Source organism: Bombina bombina, chromosome 1, assembly GCF_027579735.1.
Source record: "Bombina bombina isolate aBomBom1 chromosome 1, aBomBom1.pri, whole genome shotgun sequence".
NCBI lineage: Eukaryota > Metazoa > Chordata > Amphibia > Anura > Bombinatoridae > Bombina > Bombina bombina.
Genome location: NC_069499.1, coordinates 453,412,093 through 453,432,072, shown reverse-complemented (window position 1 = coordinate 453,432,072; position 19,980 = coordinate 453,412,093). Strand labels below are relative to the sequence as shown.

Here is a 19,980-nt window from a genome sequence, read left to right as displayed (position 1 = left end):
TCATACCCTCACACCAATCTGAAGTGGCAGTGAGGGAGGGTTTGTCAGATGGGGAAATTTCTGATACAGGAAGAATTTCTCAGCAGGCAGAACCTGATGTTGTGACATTTAAATTCAAATTAGAGCATCTCCGCGCATTTCTTAAGGAGGTGCTATCTACTCTGGATGATTGTGACAATCTGGTCATCCCAGAAAAATTGTGCAAGATGGACAAGTTCCTTGAGGTCCCGGTGCACCCTGATGTTTTTCCGATACCTAAACGGGTGGTGGACATAGTGAATAAGGAGTGGGATAAGCCAGGCATACCTTTTGTCCCTCCTCCTATATTTAAGAAATTGTTCCCTATGGTCGACCCCAGGAAGGACACATGGCAAACAGTCCCTAAGGTCGAGGGGGCGGTTTCTACTCTAGCCAAGCGCACGACCATTCCTATTGAGGACAATTGTGCTTTCAAAGATCCTATGGATAAAAAATTGGAGGGTTTGCTTAAAAAGATTTTTGTACAGCAAGGTTACCTCCTTCAACCTATTTTGTGCATTATTCCTGTCACTACAGCGGCGTGGTTCTGGTTCGAGGAACTGGAAAAGTCGCTCAGTAGGGAGACTCCGTATGAGGAAGTCATGGACAGAATTCACGCACTTAAGTTAGCTAATTCCTTTATTTTAGACGCCGCTTTGCAGTTAGCGAGGTTAGCGGTGAAAAATTCAGGGTTTGCAATTGTGGCGCGCAGAGCGCTCTGGCTAAAGTCTTGGTCGGCGGATGTATCTTCCAAGACAAAATTGCTTAATATCCCTTTCAAAGGTAAGAACCTTTTTGGGCCAGAATTGAAAGAGATTATTTCAGACATCACTGGGGGAAAGGGCCATGCCCTCCCACAAGATAAACCTTTCAAGGCTAAGAATAAGTCCAATTTTCGTTCCTTTCGCAATTTCAGGAACGGACCGGCTTCCAACTCGGCAGCCTCTAGACAAGAGGGTAACGCTTCACAGACTAAACCAGCTTGGAAACCAATGCAAGGCTGGAACAAGGGTAAACAGGCCAAGAAGCCTGCTGCTGCTACCAAAACAGCATGAAGGGGTAGCCCCCGATCCGGGACCGGATCTTGTAGGGGGCAGACTCTCTCTCTTCGCTCAGGCTTGGGCAAGAGATGTTCAGGATCCCTGGGCACTAGAAATAGTCTCTCAGGGTTATCTTCTGGAATTCAAGGAACTACCCCCAAGGGGAAGGTTCCACATGTCTCACTTATCTTCAAACCAAATAAAGAGACAGGCATTCTTACATTGTGTAGAAGACCTGTTAAAGATGGGAGTGATACACCCAGTTCCAACTGTGGAACAAGGTCAGGGGTTTTACTCAAATCTGTTTGTAGTTCCCAAAAAAGAGGGAACTTTCAGACCAATTCTGGATTTAAAAATTCTAAACAAATTTCTCAGAGTTCCATCGTTCAAAATGGAAACCATTCGAAAAATTTTACCTACAATCCAGTAGGGTCAATTTATGAATACCGTGGATTTAAAGGATGCGTATCTACATATTCCTATCCACAAAGATCATCATCAGTTCCTAAGGTTCGCCTTTCTGGACAAACATCAGTTCGTGGCTCTCCCATTCGGGCTAGCCACTGATCCAAGAATTTTCACAAAGGTGCTCGGGTCCCTTCTAGCGGTTCTAAGACCAAGGGGTATTGCAGTGGCACCTTATCTGGACGACATTCTAATCCAAGCGTCGTCTCTTTCCAAAGCAAAGGCTCATACAGACATTGTTCTAGCCTTTCTCAGATCTCACGGGTGGAAGGTGAACGTAGAAAAGAGTTCCCTGTCTCCGTCGACAAGAGTTCCCTTTTTGGGAACAATAATAGATTCTTTAGAAATGAAGATCTTCCTGACAGAAGTCAGAAAGTCAAAGCTTCTAAACGCTTGTCAAGTTCTTCACTCTATTCTGCAGCCTTCCATAGCTCAGTGCATGGAAGTAGTAGGGTTGATGGTTGCAGCAATGGACATAGTTCCTTTTGCTCGAATTCATCTAAGACCATTACAACTGTGCATACTCAAGCAGTGGAATGGGGACTATACAGACTTGTCTCCAAAGATTCAAGTAGACCAGATGACCAGAGACTCACTCCGTTGGTGGTTGTCCCAGGATCACCTGTCTCAGGGAATGAGTTTCCGCAGACCAGAGTGGGTCATTGTCACGACCGACGCCAGTCTATTAGGCTGGGGCGCGGTCTGGGATTCCCTGAAAGCTCAGGGTTTATGGTCTCGGGAAGAGTCTCTTCTCCCGATCAACATCCTGGAACTGAGAGCGATATTCAATGCTCTCCGGGCTTGGCCTCAACTAGCGAAGGTCGGAATCATAAGATTCCAGTCAGACAACATGACGACTGTAGCTTACATCAACCATCAGGGGGAACAAGGAGTTCCTTGGCGATGAGAGAGGTGTCCAAAATCATCAAATGGGTGGAGGATCACTCCTGCCACCTATCTGCAATCCACATCCCAGGAGTAGACAACTGGGAGGCGGATTATCTGAGTCGTCAGACTTTCCATCCGGGGGAGTGGGAACTCCACCCGGAGGTGTTTGCCCAGTTGACTCAATTATGGGGCATTCCAGACATGGATCTGATGGCGTCTCGTCAGAACTTCAAGGTTCCTTGCTACGGGTCCAGATCCAGGGATCCCAAGGCGACTCTAGTGGATGCATTAGTGGCGCCTTGGTCGTTCAACCTAGCTTATGCGTTTCCACCGTTCCCTCTCCTTCCCAGGCTTGTAGCCAGAATCAAACAGGAGAAGGCCTCTGTGATTCTGATAGCTCCTGCGTGGCCGCGCAGGACTTGGTATGCAGACCTGGTAAATATGTCATCGGCTCCACCATGGAAGCTACCTTTGAGACAGGATCTTCTAGTACAAGGTCCATTCGAACATCCAAATCTAGTCTCTCTGCAGCTGACTGCTTGGAAATTGAACGTTTGATTTTATCCAAGCGTGGGTTTTCAGATTCTGTGATAGATACTCTGGTCCAAGCCAGAAAACCTGTGACTAGAAAGATTTACCATAAAATATGGAAAAGATATATCTGTTTGTGTGAATCCAAGGGATTCTCCTGGAGTAAGATTAAAATTCCTAGGATCCTCTCCTTTCTCCAAGAAGGTTTGGATAAGGGATTGTCAGAGAGTTCTCTAAAAGGACAGATTTCTGCTTTATCTGTCTTGTTACACAAGCGACTGGCAGCTGTGCCAGATGTACAAGCTTTTGTACAGGCTTTGGTCAGAATCAAGCCTGTTTACAGACCCTTGACTCCTCCCTGGAGTCTAAATTTAGTTCTTTCAGTTCTTCAAGGGGTTCCGTTTGAACCCTTACATTCCATAGATATCAAGTTACTATCTTGGAAAGTTCTGTTTTTGGTTGCTATTTCTTCTGCTAGAAGAGTTTCTGAATTATCTGCTTTGCAGTGTGATCCACCCTATCTGGTGTTCCATTCAGATAAGGTTGTTTTGCGTACTAATCCTGGTTTTCTTCCAAAAGTTGTTTCCAACAAGAATATTAACCAGGAAATAGTTGTTTCTTCTTTGTGTCCGAATCCAGTTTCAAAGAAGGAACGTTTGTTACACAATTTAGATGTAGTCCGTGCTTTAAAGTTCTATTTAGAAGCAACAAAGGATTTCAGACAAACTTCTTCTTTGTTTGTCGTTTATTCTGGTAAGAGGAGAGGACAAAAAGCTACTGCTACCTCTCTTTCTTTCTGGCTGAAAAGCATCATCCGATTGGCTTATGAGACTGCCGGACGGCAGCCTCCTGAACGAATCACAGCTCACTCTACTAGGGCTGTGGCTTCCACATGGGCCTTCAAGAACGAGGCTTCTGTTGATCAGATATGTAAGGCAGCGACTTGGTCTTCTCTGCACACTTTTGCCAAATTCTACAAATTTGATACTTATGCTTCTTCGGAGGCTATTTTTGGGAGAAAGGTTTTGCAAGCCGTGGTGCCTTCTGTTTAGGTAACCTGATTTGCTCCCTCCCTTCATCCGTGTCCTAAAGCTTTGGTATTGGTTCCAACAAGTTATGGATGACGCCGTGGACCGGACACACCAATGTTGGAGAAAACAGAATTTATGCTTACCTGATAAATTACTTTCTCCAACGGTGTGTCCGGTCCACGGCCCGCCCTGGTTTTTTAATCAGGTTTGAAAAATTTCTTTCTCTATACACTACAGTCACCACGGCACCCTATAGTTTCTCCTTTTTTTCTCCTAACCGTCGGTCGAATGACTGGGGGGGCGGAGCCTGGGAGGGGCTATATGGACAGCTTTTGCTGTGCTCTTTGCCATTTCCTGTTGGGGAAGAGAATATTCCCACAAGTTATGGATGACACCGTGGACCGGACACACCGTTGGAGAAAGTAATTTATCAGGTAAGCATAAATTCTGTTTTGTAATAAATCAGTTGCATTTTTTACTTGACCGGTATGTGTCTGTGTTTCGTTGAGTTTGATACAATACCTCAGCCTTATATCTACATATTAGATTAAGGAATTGTGAATTTTGAGTGCTGAAATCCCCTACTTTATACGCAGCATCTCATATAGCTCTACTGTGTAAAGTTTTTTTCTCTGTAAAAAAGTCTGAATCTATAATTAATTACAGGGGTCTACACCAAGTCAATGTTCTGCCTCTGCAATATTGACTGAATTAAGTACCAGAGTAAAATATTTCCTCCGTCTATATTTGGAGGTTTCTGATAGTTTTTCTCCCAATTAAAATGTATTAAAGGGCCACTGTAAGTAAATATTTTCTATGCCTGTTAGTAACTAACTACCCCAAATACGCTTTTTTATCAATAGCATTTCATTAACATATCTCTACCGTATATCAGAAATCTTGTCTGCAAATTTAATTGTTTTCCAAACCCACTCCGTGGGTATCCTTTGCTCTGTACCAATCCGTTTACAATACCTAGGTTTCAAAATGGCGCTTTAAACACAAAGTTATTGGTTTAAGTATTTTGAACACTCAGTGCTGAAAATAGTGGGCAGGATAACGTGACATCATCGGCGAATAAAAGATATAACTTTTAGAACGTTATGAAACTTCGTTTTGGAGGAAATATAGGTCAGTAGGTTTTAATTAATGTTTATTAACTTTAATATGTTAGTTGTTTAGCTTAAAAATTATAACAGAAAGTAATCCTTTAACTTTGATATATATATATATATATATATGTATTGTATATTAGGTGGGAGAGTTATGGAGCTGTATTTATAAAATTTGAGCCACAAAGGTAGCTTTTGAGGGCTTCTCAAAGATTTTTGCTTTCAGATATCCTAATCAGGTTGCTACGTAGGAGAATGGACTTAAAATTAGTTTATAGGAATATTGTGGGGAAATAAGAAATGCTTTGTACCCATAGAACAATTCAAATTTAGCAGAGAACTTCTTAAAACAATAATATTCTCAGGCAAGTATCTGATAAGTTGTTGTTTTTTTGTATTCAGGGTAACTGCAGGGACACTTTTTCTTCTACCCACACTACATCTTGATTACATATCTTTTCTATAGCAAATACTATAGTATTCACAAAATCAATATAGATGGCAGTTTCTACAGGCAAACTCAGATTTTTCAAATGATGATGCCCTTTATCAAGCTAAACACCACCCATGGTTAGTTGTCCAGGTTACTACTCATGCAAAATAAAAAATAAAAAAGGCAAATTGGACACTAGTTTTGTGTCATGTTACTGCTGCTTTAAATTGGACCTACCCTGGTTTGCACAACTTTGCATCATGTGAGTGGGAGATAAATGCTGTATATACACTGTGATAAATGGACAGCAAATGTATCCATTTTGTTTTTTTAGTAAAATCACTTAATTTTGGTTTAACAAATGCAAAATGATTTAGTTGGTGCAGTGTTGGCAGGTAATGGGTGAGATCAGTGGCGAGTTGCATTTTGTCTTAGCTAGTAAGTCTGGACTTGACCTTTTGAGCCCTGAGATGGATGAATAGATGTTTAAAAAACAAAACAATACTGCTTTTGAAAATAACATGCTTATTACCAATGATCCCCAAGCAATGGTAACACACAAACACAATGTTACATGACTCTTTTCATGTCACAATCTTACTCTTATCATAATGATTTCCTTCTTTATTTTTTTAATATTTTTTTAAGAAAGAAGTGGTGCATACAGAAGGAAAAACAACACTTTTTTTTGTTCCAACAGTTCTGCAAATTTTTAGCATGTAGGGAAGAAGTCCAGGTTTAAAAATAACAAAATGATTTTTAACATATCCTTATAACTTAACCAAAAAAATATTTAAGGAAGTGTTGGACACCCTGATCAAATGGATCTTAATTTATTATTTAAAATTGTATTTCACATGATTTATGCAAAAAAGGTCTATTTTTTAAATGAAAGTGAGATATTCCATTTGTTTAAGTCTTTATTATCATCCCCTTTAAAAATGAGCAATAGTCAATTCACCAATATAATGATGATATGGGGGCACACATGAAACCAGTCAGTGTAGTACAATGCAAGCCAAGCTTTTCTCCATAAGTCAGCTTCTGTTCCTAGTTCTGCATTTGATACAACACCTGATTGTAATGGGAATCCATGAAAGAAATGTGTCTTTTGGCAGTCTATCCTTTATATTCTAATCCAACATTCACACTATATGGCCTTGAAGGATGATTTTGGGACCTACAACTACTCTTAACTTGATGTGTTTTGTTCCCCAATGACTGTGTTCAAGAGTTAAGCAGGTCACCTTGCTATACACTTTCCTCTTCACACTTGTCTGCTTTTCCTTCTAAATATACCAGAATTATTGATGAGATTGAATATATTTAATTTAAAAATACAGGAAGAAGATGAAGAAGCAGTAAACAACCCTTGTGAAACAAAAACAGAAGGAGCTGAGGAGCAGCAGACCATGCCTAAATTGCAGGATGAAGAACAAAGGATTGAAAAATCCCAACCATCTGAGAGTTTAGGTAGCCTCATGGAATCAGATCCCTCCATTTCCACTTCCTCCTCCCTTCCACCCAGGACTAACACAGAAACCATTCTAACCCCAAGTCAGTCTCCTTCTGGGGAAGGGGTAGCTCCAAGCTCTCCAGGAGGATATGTTAGAAATACCAAGCTGAGAGAATCTAAAGGCAAAGGCAAAAACAATAAAGGTAAGAGTAGGTATTACATGCATTAGTGCTAGACTAGGTATCAACCAAATGGTAATTGTACTTACTTGGAAGTAAAATATCAGTTTTTGCTACCAAGAAAATAGTATAGAAAAAGTAATATTAACCATGCTGCACAGAATGTGTATGTTTTATATCACATACTGTACAACATCATCATCAATGAGATCATAAATGTCAACACAAATGTACATTATCATCACTGACATGACTGCTGTTTCATCATCCCATTCACCATTGCTTAAAATAAGCAATAGATATTAACTAGAGCCACTGTAAAATTGTCTAACATGAAAAGAAAATCTTCAAAAATTACAATCTGTTTTTTTTTTTTTTGTTTTTTTCTTTAAAAATGTTTGCCATATCTTTACTTGTCATATGCTTCCAATTAAGACTCAATTACCAGTGTTACCCTATGAGGTTGTGGGAGAAAATAATAAACCAAATTAATCATCACACTCACATAGTTTCATTTGATAGGCTACTCTGATAAACCTATATAGTTTTGTGCATTTTATGTCCTAAGACCATTCTCTGCCTTGGTTCATCCGAATACGTCATCCATTTCCTTCTTAATATAAGGAGAGTCTACGGCTTCATTCCTTACTGTTGGGAAATACTGAACCTGGCCACCAGGAGGAGGCAAAGACACCCCAGCCAAAGGCTTAAATACCTCTCCCACTTCCCCTATCCCCCCAATCATTCTTTGCCTTTCATCACAGGAGGATGGCAGAGAAGTATCAGAAGATTTTGGAGTTGTTCCTCAGGAGGGGTATATGCCCTTCGATATGGGACTGGAGTTTTAAGTAGTCTTGTCAGCCTCTCAGTGAGAGCATTGACGAAAGTTAGTCTGGAGATGCAGGGAGAGTCTTCCTGCAAACTCATCCAGACTGCTTGCTAACAGCTCCTTAAGCAACAAGTGTTGACGAGTTTCACTGTCTGCTTTTTCTTCACTAAAGTCGATGTCAGGAGCGATGCTACAAGACTGTCACACTTGAGAGGCTGTGTTTCTGTTCCACAGCACAGATTCTGGTAAAATCGTTTCAATTTTTACTTATGTTGAAAACTCTGAAGACAGAGTCACAGTGTGGCTCCTTTTATCTTAATAGAATCATGGGTTAATATCTCCTGAGGGAGGTTATCGAACAGTGGGGATTAATCAAAGGTCATACTTTGATTTTATTCTGCTTTATGTGTGAGATTTTTATGGGCTCGTAGACTGTTATGCGGTAACGGAACATACAAGTTTTCTTTCACCTTAAACGCTGCACAGCTTGTAGCTTGGCGTGCCTTTTCTCATAGCAGGGGCGGTCCTGCCTTTTGCACCACGTGACCGGCTGTGGTCACACTTTCATTTTCTCTTTTCTGACCGAGCTAGCTGTCGAAGAATACACTTGTTTCTCTTTTTTTGCCTAGGTCTAGGAGGTGGTGAGTGCCCCAGTCATTGGGAGTATAAGGGTGCTGTTTTGTGAAAAATAAAAAGATAATTTATTCTGTGTCCTACTGTTGTTAGCGCAAGCTATGAAGGATTCTGATATGCTTGAGGGTACTCCCTCTATTCCTAATAGTAATACTTGTATATTGTGAGGAGGCCTTGGTGTGCCCGGCCTCTCAACTTTGTTCTATATGCATCAACAAGGTAACAAGGTGGTTATGTCTAAGAAGGTTAACCCCTTTAGTACTACTGAGCCGTCCACCTCTGAGAACTCGCCGTCCCATGAGATGCATACCCATCAGTCATCTCCATTGTCACATGCAGCTTCCCGTAGCACGCCTGATCCTCCAATTGGAGGGAGCCTTTTACCATCGGACTTTACCGCACAGTAAAAAACGGCGGTGTCTAAGGCTCTTAGTGCTTTTACCTCACCCTGCCAAGCACAAGTGAAAGGTTAAACATAGCTCTCCGGTCCAGGGGACATCCAGTGATTTATTAGATTTGTCTGCCTTTCAAGTATCCCAGGATGGGTCACACTCTGAGTCTTCAGAGGGTGAAATTTCTGGATAGGAGTCTGCTACCTCTAGGCCTCCGGGTTCAGAGGAGCCAGGCGTTAGATTTAAAATTATACACTTACGTTTTCGTCTAAAGGAGGTTCTGTCGACATTAGAGGTTCCAGAGGCCAAGTTGCCCTGATGAACCTTTGATCCCTAAATTAGACAGAGTGTACGAGGACAGGGTAGAACCGTTAACTTTTCCTGTACCTGTAAAAATGGCAAACATTATTAAAAACGAGTGGGATAGAATTGGATCTTCCTTTTTCTTCTTAAACAGGAGAGTCCACAGCTGCATTCATTACTTTTGGGAAATACAGACCCTGACCACCAGGAGGAGGCAAAGACACCAGAGCCAAAGGCTTAAATACCTCCCCCACTTCCCTCATCCCTCAGTCATTCTTTGCCTTTCGTCACAGGAGGTTGGCAGAGCAGTGTCAGAAGATTCAAGATCAAGTCTCTTATTGAGGGTAGTACTCTTCGAAATGGGACTGGAGTTTTAAGTAGTCCTGTCAGCCTCTCAGTGAGAGCATGGATGAAAGTTAGTCTGGAGATTCAGGGAGAGTCTTGCTGCAAAACCATCCCTACTCATATTAACAGCTCCATAAGCAATCAGTTTCACTGCCTGCTTTCTTCACTCAAGTCCATGTCAGAAGCAAGGCTACTATCTGTCACACTTGAAGGGCCGTGTTACTGTTCCACGGCGTAGATTCCGGTAAGATCGCTTCATTTTCCTTTTCATTGTGGGAATGTATTGTAAATGAAGACAGGGTCTCAGTGGGGCTCCTTTATCTTTATGGAATCAAGGGTTAATATGTCCTGACGGCGTTTATTGAACAGTGGGGGACTTTAATCATGCTTCTTATGTGATTCTGTCTGCTTACATGTAGTGATGCTTGGGCTCGTGGCTATTATGGAACATTCCGGCCTTTTTTGAGCTGCGCAGTTCTTGTGGAATGGCATGCTTTTTCTTTTGGCCTGCATGGTGCACCTTGTGGCCGGGCGTGGTCATGTTTTTGTTTCCCATTTCCGTATCCCTGACCATGTGGCAGAGAGAGTCTGTTTTTTTCTCTACTTGTCTGGGTCATAGGAGGTGGTGAGTGCCCCAGCCATTGGGGGTGTAAGGTGCCGTTGGGTTTTATTTTTTGTCCATAATTTCAAATATTCAAGTAATTGAGGATTCTGATTTTTTTGGAGACGGATGTCTCTGGTTCAGATTCTGCTTCTTGTGAAGAATTTGTCGGGGTCCGGGTGATACAGCCCAATCAGTTATGTTCCGTATGCCATTTTAGAGTGCTCTTTTCTCCCAATTTGGATAGCTTTGAGTCCCCTGAGCCATCCGCCCCTGAGGATTCCGTATCCCGTGAGAAACGCTCCCTAGAACCTTCTGTTACTACACAGGCAGGTGACCCAAATGCCGTTACCCCTTTCCGGAAGGTGGCTTGTTTGCTCCAGAGGTTACTGCACGGTTCCGCATGGCCATATCTATGGCGTCGGCACACTTACATCTTCCGGGAAGATCTTGTCCATGTTCTCTTAACCAGGGCTCTTCAGGTGGGGGATCGTCTGTATCGGTTCAGCCCTCTGGGGAAGCAGTGTCCCCTGAGGTTTCAGGGGTACAGCCTTCGGGGCCGGGGTCGTCAGATGCCCAGATGGAGGTGAGTCTTGGCTTTCAATTTAGACTGGTGCGCCTTCGTGTCCTGCTGAGTCATGTGTTGGCAGCGTTAGAGGAGCCCAATTCTGACGAGTTGTTGGTTCCTCAGTCTTCTGCTCCAGACGGCAAGCAGTGTTAGACGAGTGGAGGGATGACGATCATTCTCCTTGTTGTCTCCTTTTTTTTGTGTGTATCTCATTCCCAGTTCTAAACTTTTGGAGGAATCAGTCTCTGACTGGCTGTGAGTATGTATCTTGGAACCCAAAATAGTCTCTATGTGGGTTCGTGCCTCTTCCTCCTTCCTTTCCTGAGTATGATTCTCGCTTAGGGTGCGAGAGGTCCTGGGTTCAGATCCCGGACGAGACCAACTTTGGTTCTCGTGGCTGGAGATTCGTTGCTGATCTCTGGGCCTTGTCGTTACGGATAATTTTTGTTCTCCCTGGTCCTTTGGACTTTCCCAGTCGCTTCAGTGCTAGGACTGCTTGCTTAGAGTAGGGGTCAGGTATTCTGACTGTACTGTTGAGCATCGACCGCGTTTCATGAGGAGCTACCGAGTGCTCCTTCCTGACGTGGGAGGCCTCGCGGTGGAACTTTTCCTCTGCGAGTTACTGGTTTTTCATTCTTGGTCAAGGTGCTGTCCTCCCTTCCCTGTTTTCTGGTTGGGGGGGGGAGTTGATCTGCACTGTTTTCAGAGTTTTTTCTCTCTCAGGAAGATCCTGGTACAAATTTCCTAACTACCTTGTTGTCTAGTTTTTGAAGGCTTTATGCTTAGTTGAACCACCTATCAGATGGAAGCCTGCGGCTTTCGACTGGGGCGTAAACGGATATTCCTATCTGTTTTGTCTGTTCTACTTGTTCTACTAGGGTGTTCAGTTTCTTAGTGCTGGATAGCGCTCTGTGGTAAGGTAGAGGGTTCTACTTTTTTGTCCTTTTAAGACTTCGGTTCTGGTTAGGGCTTTACATTGGTTCCTTGGGATCTATGTAGGAGGTGGTCTGGAGCTTTCCTTCCATTGCTCTCCTCTGTCAGTAGAGTATTTTCTAGCGACTTTGTCCCATTACAGACTTGTTGTCCGCTCTTTTTGAGTTATGCTAGGGGCTTCTTCCTTTGTTGCCCTTTTTTGGTTTTTTTTTTTTTTTTTTGGTGGTCCTTTTGGACTTCCTTATCTGATTCTTCCTTCTGGGAGAATGTGGTGGGGAATTTCGGTGTCCACCTTCCATTGATCATGGAGAAGTTTTCCTTGGCGGACTTCGAGTCAGCGGGACTTTCTCTCCTTAGAGGCTTTTGCTCAGTTGAGTCTAGTGATCTCTAGCAAGGATCTTTATGGTTCTAACTGATGGGCAATTACTTGGTCCTCTTCCTTTTTTGTCTCTTCTGCTTCTGTTGACGCGTTTTCTTTTATCGGGTGTTTGGGTTATTGCAGGCTGTGGTGCCCTCAAAATGGGCCACTTTTTTTTCCTGCCTGTTTTGCATTCAGTGTCCTCTAAAGCTTGGGTATTGATTTCCCAAAAGTAATGAATGCAGCTGTGGACTCTCCCTGTCAGAAGAAAAGAAAATTATCTGGTAAGCGTAATTTAAGTTTTCCCCTTTGTCTGCCTTTAAAAATGTATTCCCGGACTCTCTGCTGGAGTTGTGGGGTTCCGTCCCTAAGGTGGTTGGCGCTATCTCCACGTTAGCTAGGCGTACTACTATCCCTCTTTAGGATAGCTTGTCATTCAGAGAGCCAATAGATAAGAAGATGGAATCTTTTCTCAGGAAAATGTTTCCTCATACGAGATATTTATTTCAACCGGCAGCGGCTGTTGCCTCGGTTTCTGGAGCTGCGGCCTACTGGTGCGACTCCTTAGCGGATTTGATCGAGGTGGAGGGTCCCCTTGATGTTATCCAAGAAAGAATTAAAGCTTTGAGAATTGCCAATTCTTTTATCTGTGATGCAAACATGCAGATTATTCACCTGAATGCTAAAATCTCAGCATCTCTGGTTTCTCAGTACAGACCCGTCAGGCACTCTAGCTGAAGTCCTGGTCTGCGGACATGACTTCTAAGTCTAGACTACTTTCCCTCCCCTTTAAGGGAAATATTTTATTTGGTTCAGGCCTGGACTCTATCGCCACAGTTGCAGGGGGCAAGGGGGCCTTTCTACCGCAGGATAAAGAGAACAAATCTAAGGGACAAGGATCTAATTTTTTGTTCTAAAAAGTCCCAATGTCAGTAGTCCTCCCCTAAGCCCGAGAAAACCAAGAGCACTTGTAAGCCAGCTCTATCCTGGAATAAATCCAAGCAGAACAAGAAGCCCGCTGAGAACCAGTCGGCATGAAGGGGCGGCCCCCGATACGGAGCTGGATCATGTAGGGGGCAGACTGTTGCTGTTTTCAGACGCTTGGTTCGAGGATGTGCAGGATCCGTGGGTCCTGGAGGTCGTAGCTCAGGGATACATGATGAATTTCAAATCTCATCCACCCAAGGGCAGATTTATCCTCTCAAACCTGTCTTCAAAACAGAAAAGAGGGAAGGCTTTCTGGGGTGTGTGCGGGATCTGTCCTCCTTAGGGGTCATTGTCCCGGTTCCTATCGCAGAAAGAGGTTTGGGATACTAGTCACACCTCATCCACCCAAGGGCAGATTTCTCCTCTCAAATCTGTCTTCAAAACCAGAAAAGAGGGAAGGCTTTCTGGGTGTGTGCGGGATCTGTCCTCCTTAGGGGTCATTGTCCTGGTTCCTATCGCAGAAAGAGGTTTGGGATACTAGTCGCACCTCATCCACCCAAGGGCAGATTTCTCCTCTCAAACCTGTCTTCAAAACCAGAAAAGAGGGAAGGCTTTCTGGGGTGTGTGCGGGATCTGTCCTCCTTAGGGGTCATTGTCCCGGTTCCTATCGCAGAAAGAGGTTTGGGATACTAGTCACACCTCATCCACCCAAGGGCAGATTTCTCCTCTCAAACCTGTCTTCAAAACCAGAAAAGAGGGAAGGCTTTCTGGGTGTGTGCGGGATCTGTCCTCCTTAGGGGTCATTGTCCTGGTTCCTATCGCAGAAAGAGGTTTGGGATACTAGTCGCACCTCATCCACCCAAGGGCAGATTTCTCCTCTCAAACCTGTCTTCAAAACCAGAAAAGAGGGAAGGCTTTCTGGGGTGTGTGCGGGATCTGTCCTCCTTAGGGGTCATTGTCCCGGTTCCTATCGCAGAAAGAGAACCCCTTCCTGGGAGAGGAGACAGTCGGTCTCTCTCCCCAGCGGCAGAGCCAGGAGCCGGGAGAGGAGACAATCGGTCTCTCTCCCCAGCGGCAGAGCCATCCCCTTCGAGTGGAGGTAGTCGTCTTCCCTCCCCTTACAGAGAACCCCTTGCAGGGAGAGATGGATGTTGATAACTCTCCCCAGCAGCAGAACCCCTTCCCAGGAGAGGAGACCGTCGGTCTCTCTCCCCAGCAGCAGAGCCAGGAGCCTGGAGAGGAGACAATCGGTCTCTCTCCCCAGCGGCAGATCCATCCCCTGGGAGTGGAGACAATCGGTCTCTCTCCCCATTTCCAGAGCTATCCTGCGGGAGTGGCGGTAGTCGTCCTCCCTCCCCTTACAGAGAACCCCTTGCAGGGAGAGATGGATGTCGATAACTCTTCGCAGCAGCAGAACCCCTTCCTGAGAGAGCAGACAGTCGGTCTCTCTCCCCAGCGGCAGATCCATCCTTCGGGAGTGGAGGTAGTCATCCTCCCTCCCCTTACAGAGAAGCCCTTGCAGGGAGAGATTGGTATCAATATCTCTCCCCAGCGGCCGAATCCCTTTCTGGGAGAGGAGACAGTTGGTCTCTCTCCCCAGCGGCAGAACTCCGTACAGGGAACAGAGACAGCCGGTCTCCCTCCCCAGCAGCAGTACAATTTCCCGTGGAGCGGAGGTAGCAGACCTCCCTCCCCATCGTTGGATCTCCTTCTTGGGAGAAGAGACAGACGGTCTCTCCCCTCAGTAGCTTGGCAGGGTCTCTACTCTTTTATTGTCCCGGAGTATTTCTCACCGGGGGCAGGCGTTGCATTAGGCAAGGAGGATAAAAGCTTATACAGTTGGTGCCACATGTTTGGGCACCCGAGCTTTGCCTGCCCCACCAAGGAGCAACCTCCGGTCTGGAGTGGGAATACAGCTGGGATACCGGCACTAGCTTTGTTTGTGGGTGGGTCCGCCGGTACTAAACAGAGTGTCACAGAGAGAGGCAGTGTGGCCATGGAACTTAAGGACACTGGAACTTGTGAGACAGCAATTGTTTGGGAGCTGGCCTTAGCAAACTTTTTTGGGACTTTGCCTTATGTGACTATCCCTGTGCCCAGGGCGCAGGGTATAAATTCCACCAGGAACCCCCCAGGATGCCCCAAGCTCAGGAGGGATGGGATAACCTCTCCCAGCAACCGAGAAGTGGAGGGCCACCGTTGGACAGCCCCAGGCCAATTCGTTAAGGGTCTAGCCGGCTCTGCCGAACTGCAGGGGGGCAGATGTCATGGATACCAGACAGCTAAGGCTACCCCCACCACACCCCCCTACAACCTCACCCCTGTTGTTTCTCAGTGGTTTTGGGCTCCTCAGAGCAACCACAATCCCTGGAAGCTTTGGTTTGCTTGTCTTGTGTATGACCAGGAAAACCCTGCTAGGCTGGCTGGGCCCCTGGAACTCCCGGTCGGCCGCCTGCCTCACCACGGACACCCGCCTAACCCCTCTCAGCCTGTCTGGGCTCCTGGAACTCCCGGTCGGCCACAGGACAGCAGGACACCCGCTAACTTTACCCCTGGTCGTTCCAGCAACCATGTGCCCCAGAGCTCCGCTCTTTTGGGGATTAGTAGCCCCTAGGGAGGACAAGAGGTGGGGGATTTACCGGAGGGGGGCTGCTTTGGGAACCGGGGGTTTTTGACACCCCTACCCCCATAACTTCAACGGGCTGTCCCCTATAACGAATTATGCCGCTTTTTGGACTGCGGCATCTGGGGACCGAGAGCTTTCAAATGACACCCTGGAAGTGCCGCCGCTCCCCCGGGGTCACCCCAAAACAGTCACCACTGTGTCCTGGGATTCTGTGAGACTATGGTTGCTATGGAGGCACCGGTCAGTCTGGAGGGGCGGGAATGGCTGGAAAACTGTGGCATTGTCTCCCTGTTTTATCAAGAGATGTGTGTGTGTGTGTATAAAAGATTTGTGTTTGTCCCAATAAAGGCAGTTCTTATTTCACCTGAATGCTGGTCTGTCTAGTCACTTTCCTGGGCTACATAGCAGCCTGTTCCAGGCAAAGGAAGGACCCTCTGGCAGAGCTACCCAGTCGGGGTAGCCTGGAGTCCTCCACAGGGTGGGACACTTAGTACTGGTGCTGTCGGGCATCAGGGGTGGCTACAGGCTGTGGTCACTTGCCAGCTACATAGCTGCAGTCGGCAGGGAGGAAGCAGGACCCGTTTGGCGGAGCTACCCAGTCGGGCTAGCCGGGGTATCCGTTACATTCATCAAAATCTAGATTCTCTGAGGCTGACTGAGTGGAGATTGAAAGCTTAGTCCTTGCCAAGAGAGGGTTTTCTGAGAGAGTTATTGATACTCATTCAAGCTCGTAAGCCGGTTAGTCGTCGCATCTATCATAAGGTGTGGAAAACCTACTTATTCTGGCGTGGATTTCCTTGGCATAAAGTTAAGGTTGCCAGGATTCTATTGTTTCTCCAGGATGGACTGGAGAAGGGTCTTTCGGCCAGTTCCCTGAGGGGACAGATTTCGGCCTTGCCTGTTTTACTGCACAAGAGACTCTCTGAGCATCCAGATGTTCACTCTTTTGTTGAGGCTCTGATTAGGATCAGACCTGTGTTCAGATCTTCAGCTCCCCCTTGGAGTCTGAATCTGGTTCTTAAAGTTTTGCAAAGGGCTCCGTTTGAGCCTATGCATGAAATTGGCATTAAGTTGTTGTCCTGGAAGGTTCTTTTTCTACTGGCTATTGCGCGCAGAGTATCTGAAATTGCCGCCTTGCAATGTGAGTCTCCTTATCTGGTGTTCCATTCGTATAAGGCTGTCCTACTACTAAGTTAGGGTTTCTCCCTAAAGTCGTGTCAGACCGCAACATTAATCAAGAGATTTTGGTCCCTTCTTTGTGTCCTAATCCTTCTTCTTCGAAAGGAACGTTTACTTCATTATTTAGACGTGGTTCGTGCCTTGAAGTTTTATCTCCGGCTACTAAAGATTTTAGACAAACTGTTTGTGGCATGTTCTGGGAAGCGCAAGGGTCGGAAGGTCTCTTCGACTTCCTTATCTTTTTGGTTGAGGAGTCTTATCCGCTTCGCTTATGAGACAGCTGGACATAGACCTCCTCAGAGAATTACGGCTCATTCTACGAGAGCAGTAGGTTCTTTTTGGGTTTTTAAGAACGAGGCCTCTATGGATCAGATTTGTAATGCGCTACCTGGTCCTCCTTACATACTTTTTCTACATTTTACAAGTTTGATGTTTTTGCTTCAGCTGAAGCAGCCTTCGGGAGAGAGGTTTTGCAGGCTGTGGTGCCCTAAGATTAGGGTCCACCTCTATTTTTGTCCCTCCCATTATCATTCAGTGTCCTCTAGAGCTTGGGTATAAGTTTCCCAACAGTAAGGAATGAAGACGTGGACTCTCCTTATACAGATTAAGAAAACATAAATTATGCTTACCAGATAATTTAATTTCCTTCTGTATGAGTCCGCGGCCCCCTAAATTTATATTTCTCTTCTGGCACCTTTTATACCCTGATATTTCTCCTACTGTTCCTTGATCCCTCTGCAGAATGAATGGGGGAAAGGGGAAGTGGGAGAGGTATCTAAGCCATTGGCTGGGGTGTCATTGCCTCCTCCTGGTGGCCAGGTTCAGTATTTGCCAACAATAAGGAATGAAGCCGTAGACTCTCCTTATACAGAAGGAGATTAAATTATCTGGTAAGCATAATTTGTTTTTTATAGGAGGCCGGATATAAACACACAGCCTGAAACATGAACATATGTTCAGGTACTGCAGAATTGCTTGCTGCATTTTAGGAATTCGAGGGGAATATTTGCCTTGTTTACATGTGTTTATTTCTTTTACATGTGTACATTTTTTTTTGTTTTACAAGAAATGTTTTTATGATGGTGATCAATTTTTCATCATCTGGTTGACCTGATTTCTTTGAATTGCTGTTATCAAATAGAGCTTGTCAGTCGTCCTTCAGTTTCTGATCACCTTCTAGTAATCTCTCAATCTAACTCAAGCATCCTCTTTAGTTCCTTCCCAGTCCAGCACCTGATCATAGACCACACAGTTGTAAACCCAGATTAGGCGTTATTCTTTGTGCAAGGCGGCACTAAGGATAACGGACCCTGAATTGTTGGTTTGCATTGCACTTGTAATCTAGTCCAGGATAAGTTACTTCTACTGACAATATCTGAATTCTTGTCTAAAGTTCTTTGAGTTGCCTCTGAAAACATCAGTCTTATTTTGTCTTCATAAAATCAGTACTTTACTGTTTTAATGTTTCTTGACAGGAGAATAATAATTGGAGGTATGTTGGCAGGTTAATTGTTAGTCTTCTGTGACACTGCCGGGATGTATGTAAAGGCTATGTTTTTCCGTGGATTAACTGCTTTACCCCAACCAATGAAGACACATGTTTCTGTGGGGTTAGAGACTAACTCCATAATGGCAGTTGCCAATTCTTTGACAGTTTAAAGGGAAATTGTGTGTGCCTTTACATCTGGTCCAAAGGGATAGAAAGGTCAAAATTAAAATGTGCATGAGGTGCATTTAAATGTGCAATATACTTCTATTAGCAAAATACTTCTAATAAAAGTTATAACTGTTTTTCAGCAGCATATGCACATATGCTTATAGAGCTGGTGGTGGTGTGTATTGTTTCTGTGAAATTTCATACAAGCCACTGCTGACTCCCTGATAAAGTGTTGTTAACAAACTGATGCACGGGTCCTCGCAGCATGTATGCTTATGCTGCTGAAAAACAGTAATAATTTCTTTTAGAAATGTTTTTGCCAATGGAAGTATATTACAAAAATGCTTTTATTTAAAATTGATTCAATTTTGACCTTTCTATCCCTTTAAGGACTTTTCACCCTTCTCACTAACATAAAAAAATATTTATTTTCTATTACTACAACATCCATTTTATATACTTCTGGAAACAAGACACATATAAAACACAAACAACAACATTTCTTGAAGTCATACAAGTTAATCTCCTTTCTGTTGTATAATGGCCTAGTTTTACTAGGGCTAGATTTATCATAGGATCTGACTGAAGGCTCACATGAGCAAATGTGCAGCTGAACTTAGTCACTACTCCACCTGCTATGTGACTTATCTCAATCCCCCTGGACTTTTACTAGCAGGGAGATTGAGAGCTCCTGCTCTCGCATGCAGCCAATCATGGGGCTGTGAAGTAATGCCGGGCTGATGGGGGCGAAGATGTACGCCTCTGTCCACCCGACTTTGATAAATCTTGCCTTATGGGTGAACTGAAACTGAGAGAGTTATAATTGTATATGTGATGAGGCATAAAGGAGCTCTGAAAAGTCTCCATCGACTCCAATTGGATGTAAAAGTATTACCCACCAGTACCGAATATAACACATAGGTCTCGATGATCTAAAGCTCTCTGGGCTGGCGAGATTATTAAAGAATGCTCACCAGTCCTTCTATTTTCCTGGTGGAATGATATGAAGCCCTTTATACCCTTAAAACAGGGGGTCTCACTAAGGGGCGTATACAGCTTTTTGTATGAAAAGTGCATAATAAATTTCGCATTTTAAACATCATACAAAACAAATAATCAAACCATTCACACAAATATAAGCAGGGAAAACATTTTTCTTAAGACACCGTGAGTCCACGGAATCGGCAATTACTGTTGGGAATATCACTCCTGGCCAGCAGGAGGAGGCAAAGAGCACCACAGCAAAGCTGTTAGGTATCACTTCCCTTCCCACAACCCCCAGTTATTCTCTTTGCCTTCAGTGCAAGGAGGAGGTGGAGTTTTTGATGTCTGAAGAAAAATTGGTTTTATTTCACTTAAATCAAGATTTTATTATTTTGAAAGCCAGAGTAGGTTTGCTCTGATCTTTCCTCACAAGATGGGGTCTAGTGGTACTCCATGTCAGTCTCTTCAGTAGGGCAGTGGTGGCTTTAAAGC

The 19,980-nt window shown here is 44.5% G+C and overlaps 1 protein-coding gene across 3 annotated transcripts in view; it reads left to right on the top strand.

Annotated features, from left to right (window-relative positions):
* LOC128645441 (neurabin-1) overlaps positions 1–19,980 on the top strand; it is an 824,161-nt gene that overhangs the window by 579,648 nt on the left and 224,533 nt on the right. For 2 of the 3 annotated variants that reach the window (XM_053698449.1, XM_053698448.1), the window contains exon 13: positions 6,862–7,177. In XM_053698449.1, the coding sequence (XP_053554424.1) occupies positions 6,862–7,177 (316 nt within the window). The remainder of the gene's footprint in view (positions 1–6,861; positions 7,178–19,980) is intronic. The other variant, XM_053698450.1, reaches the window with a different exon arrangement.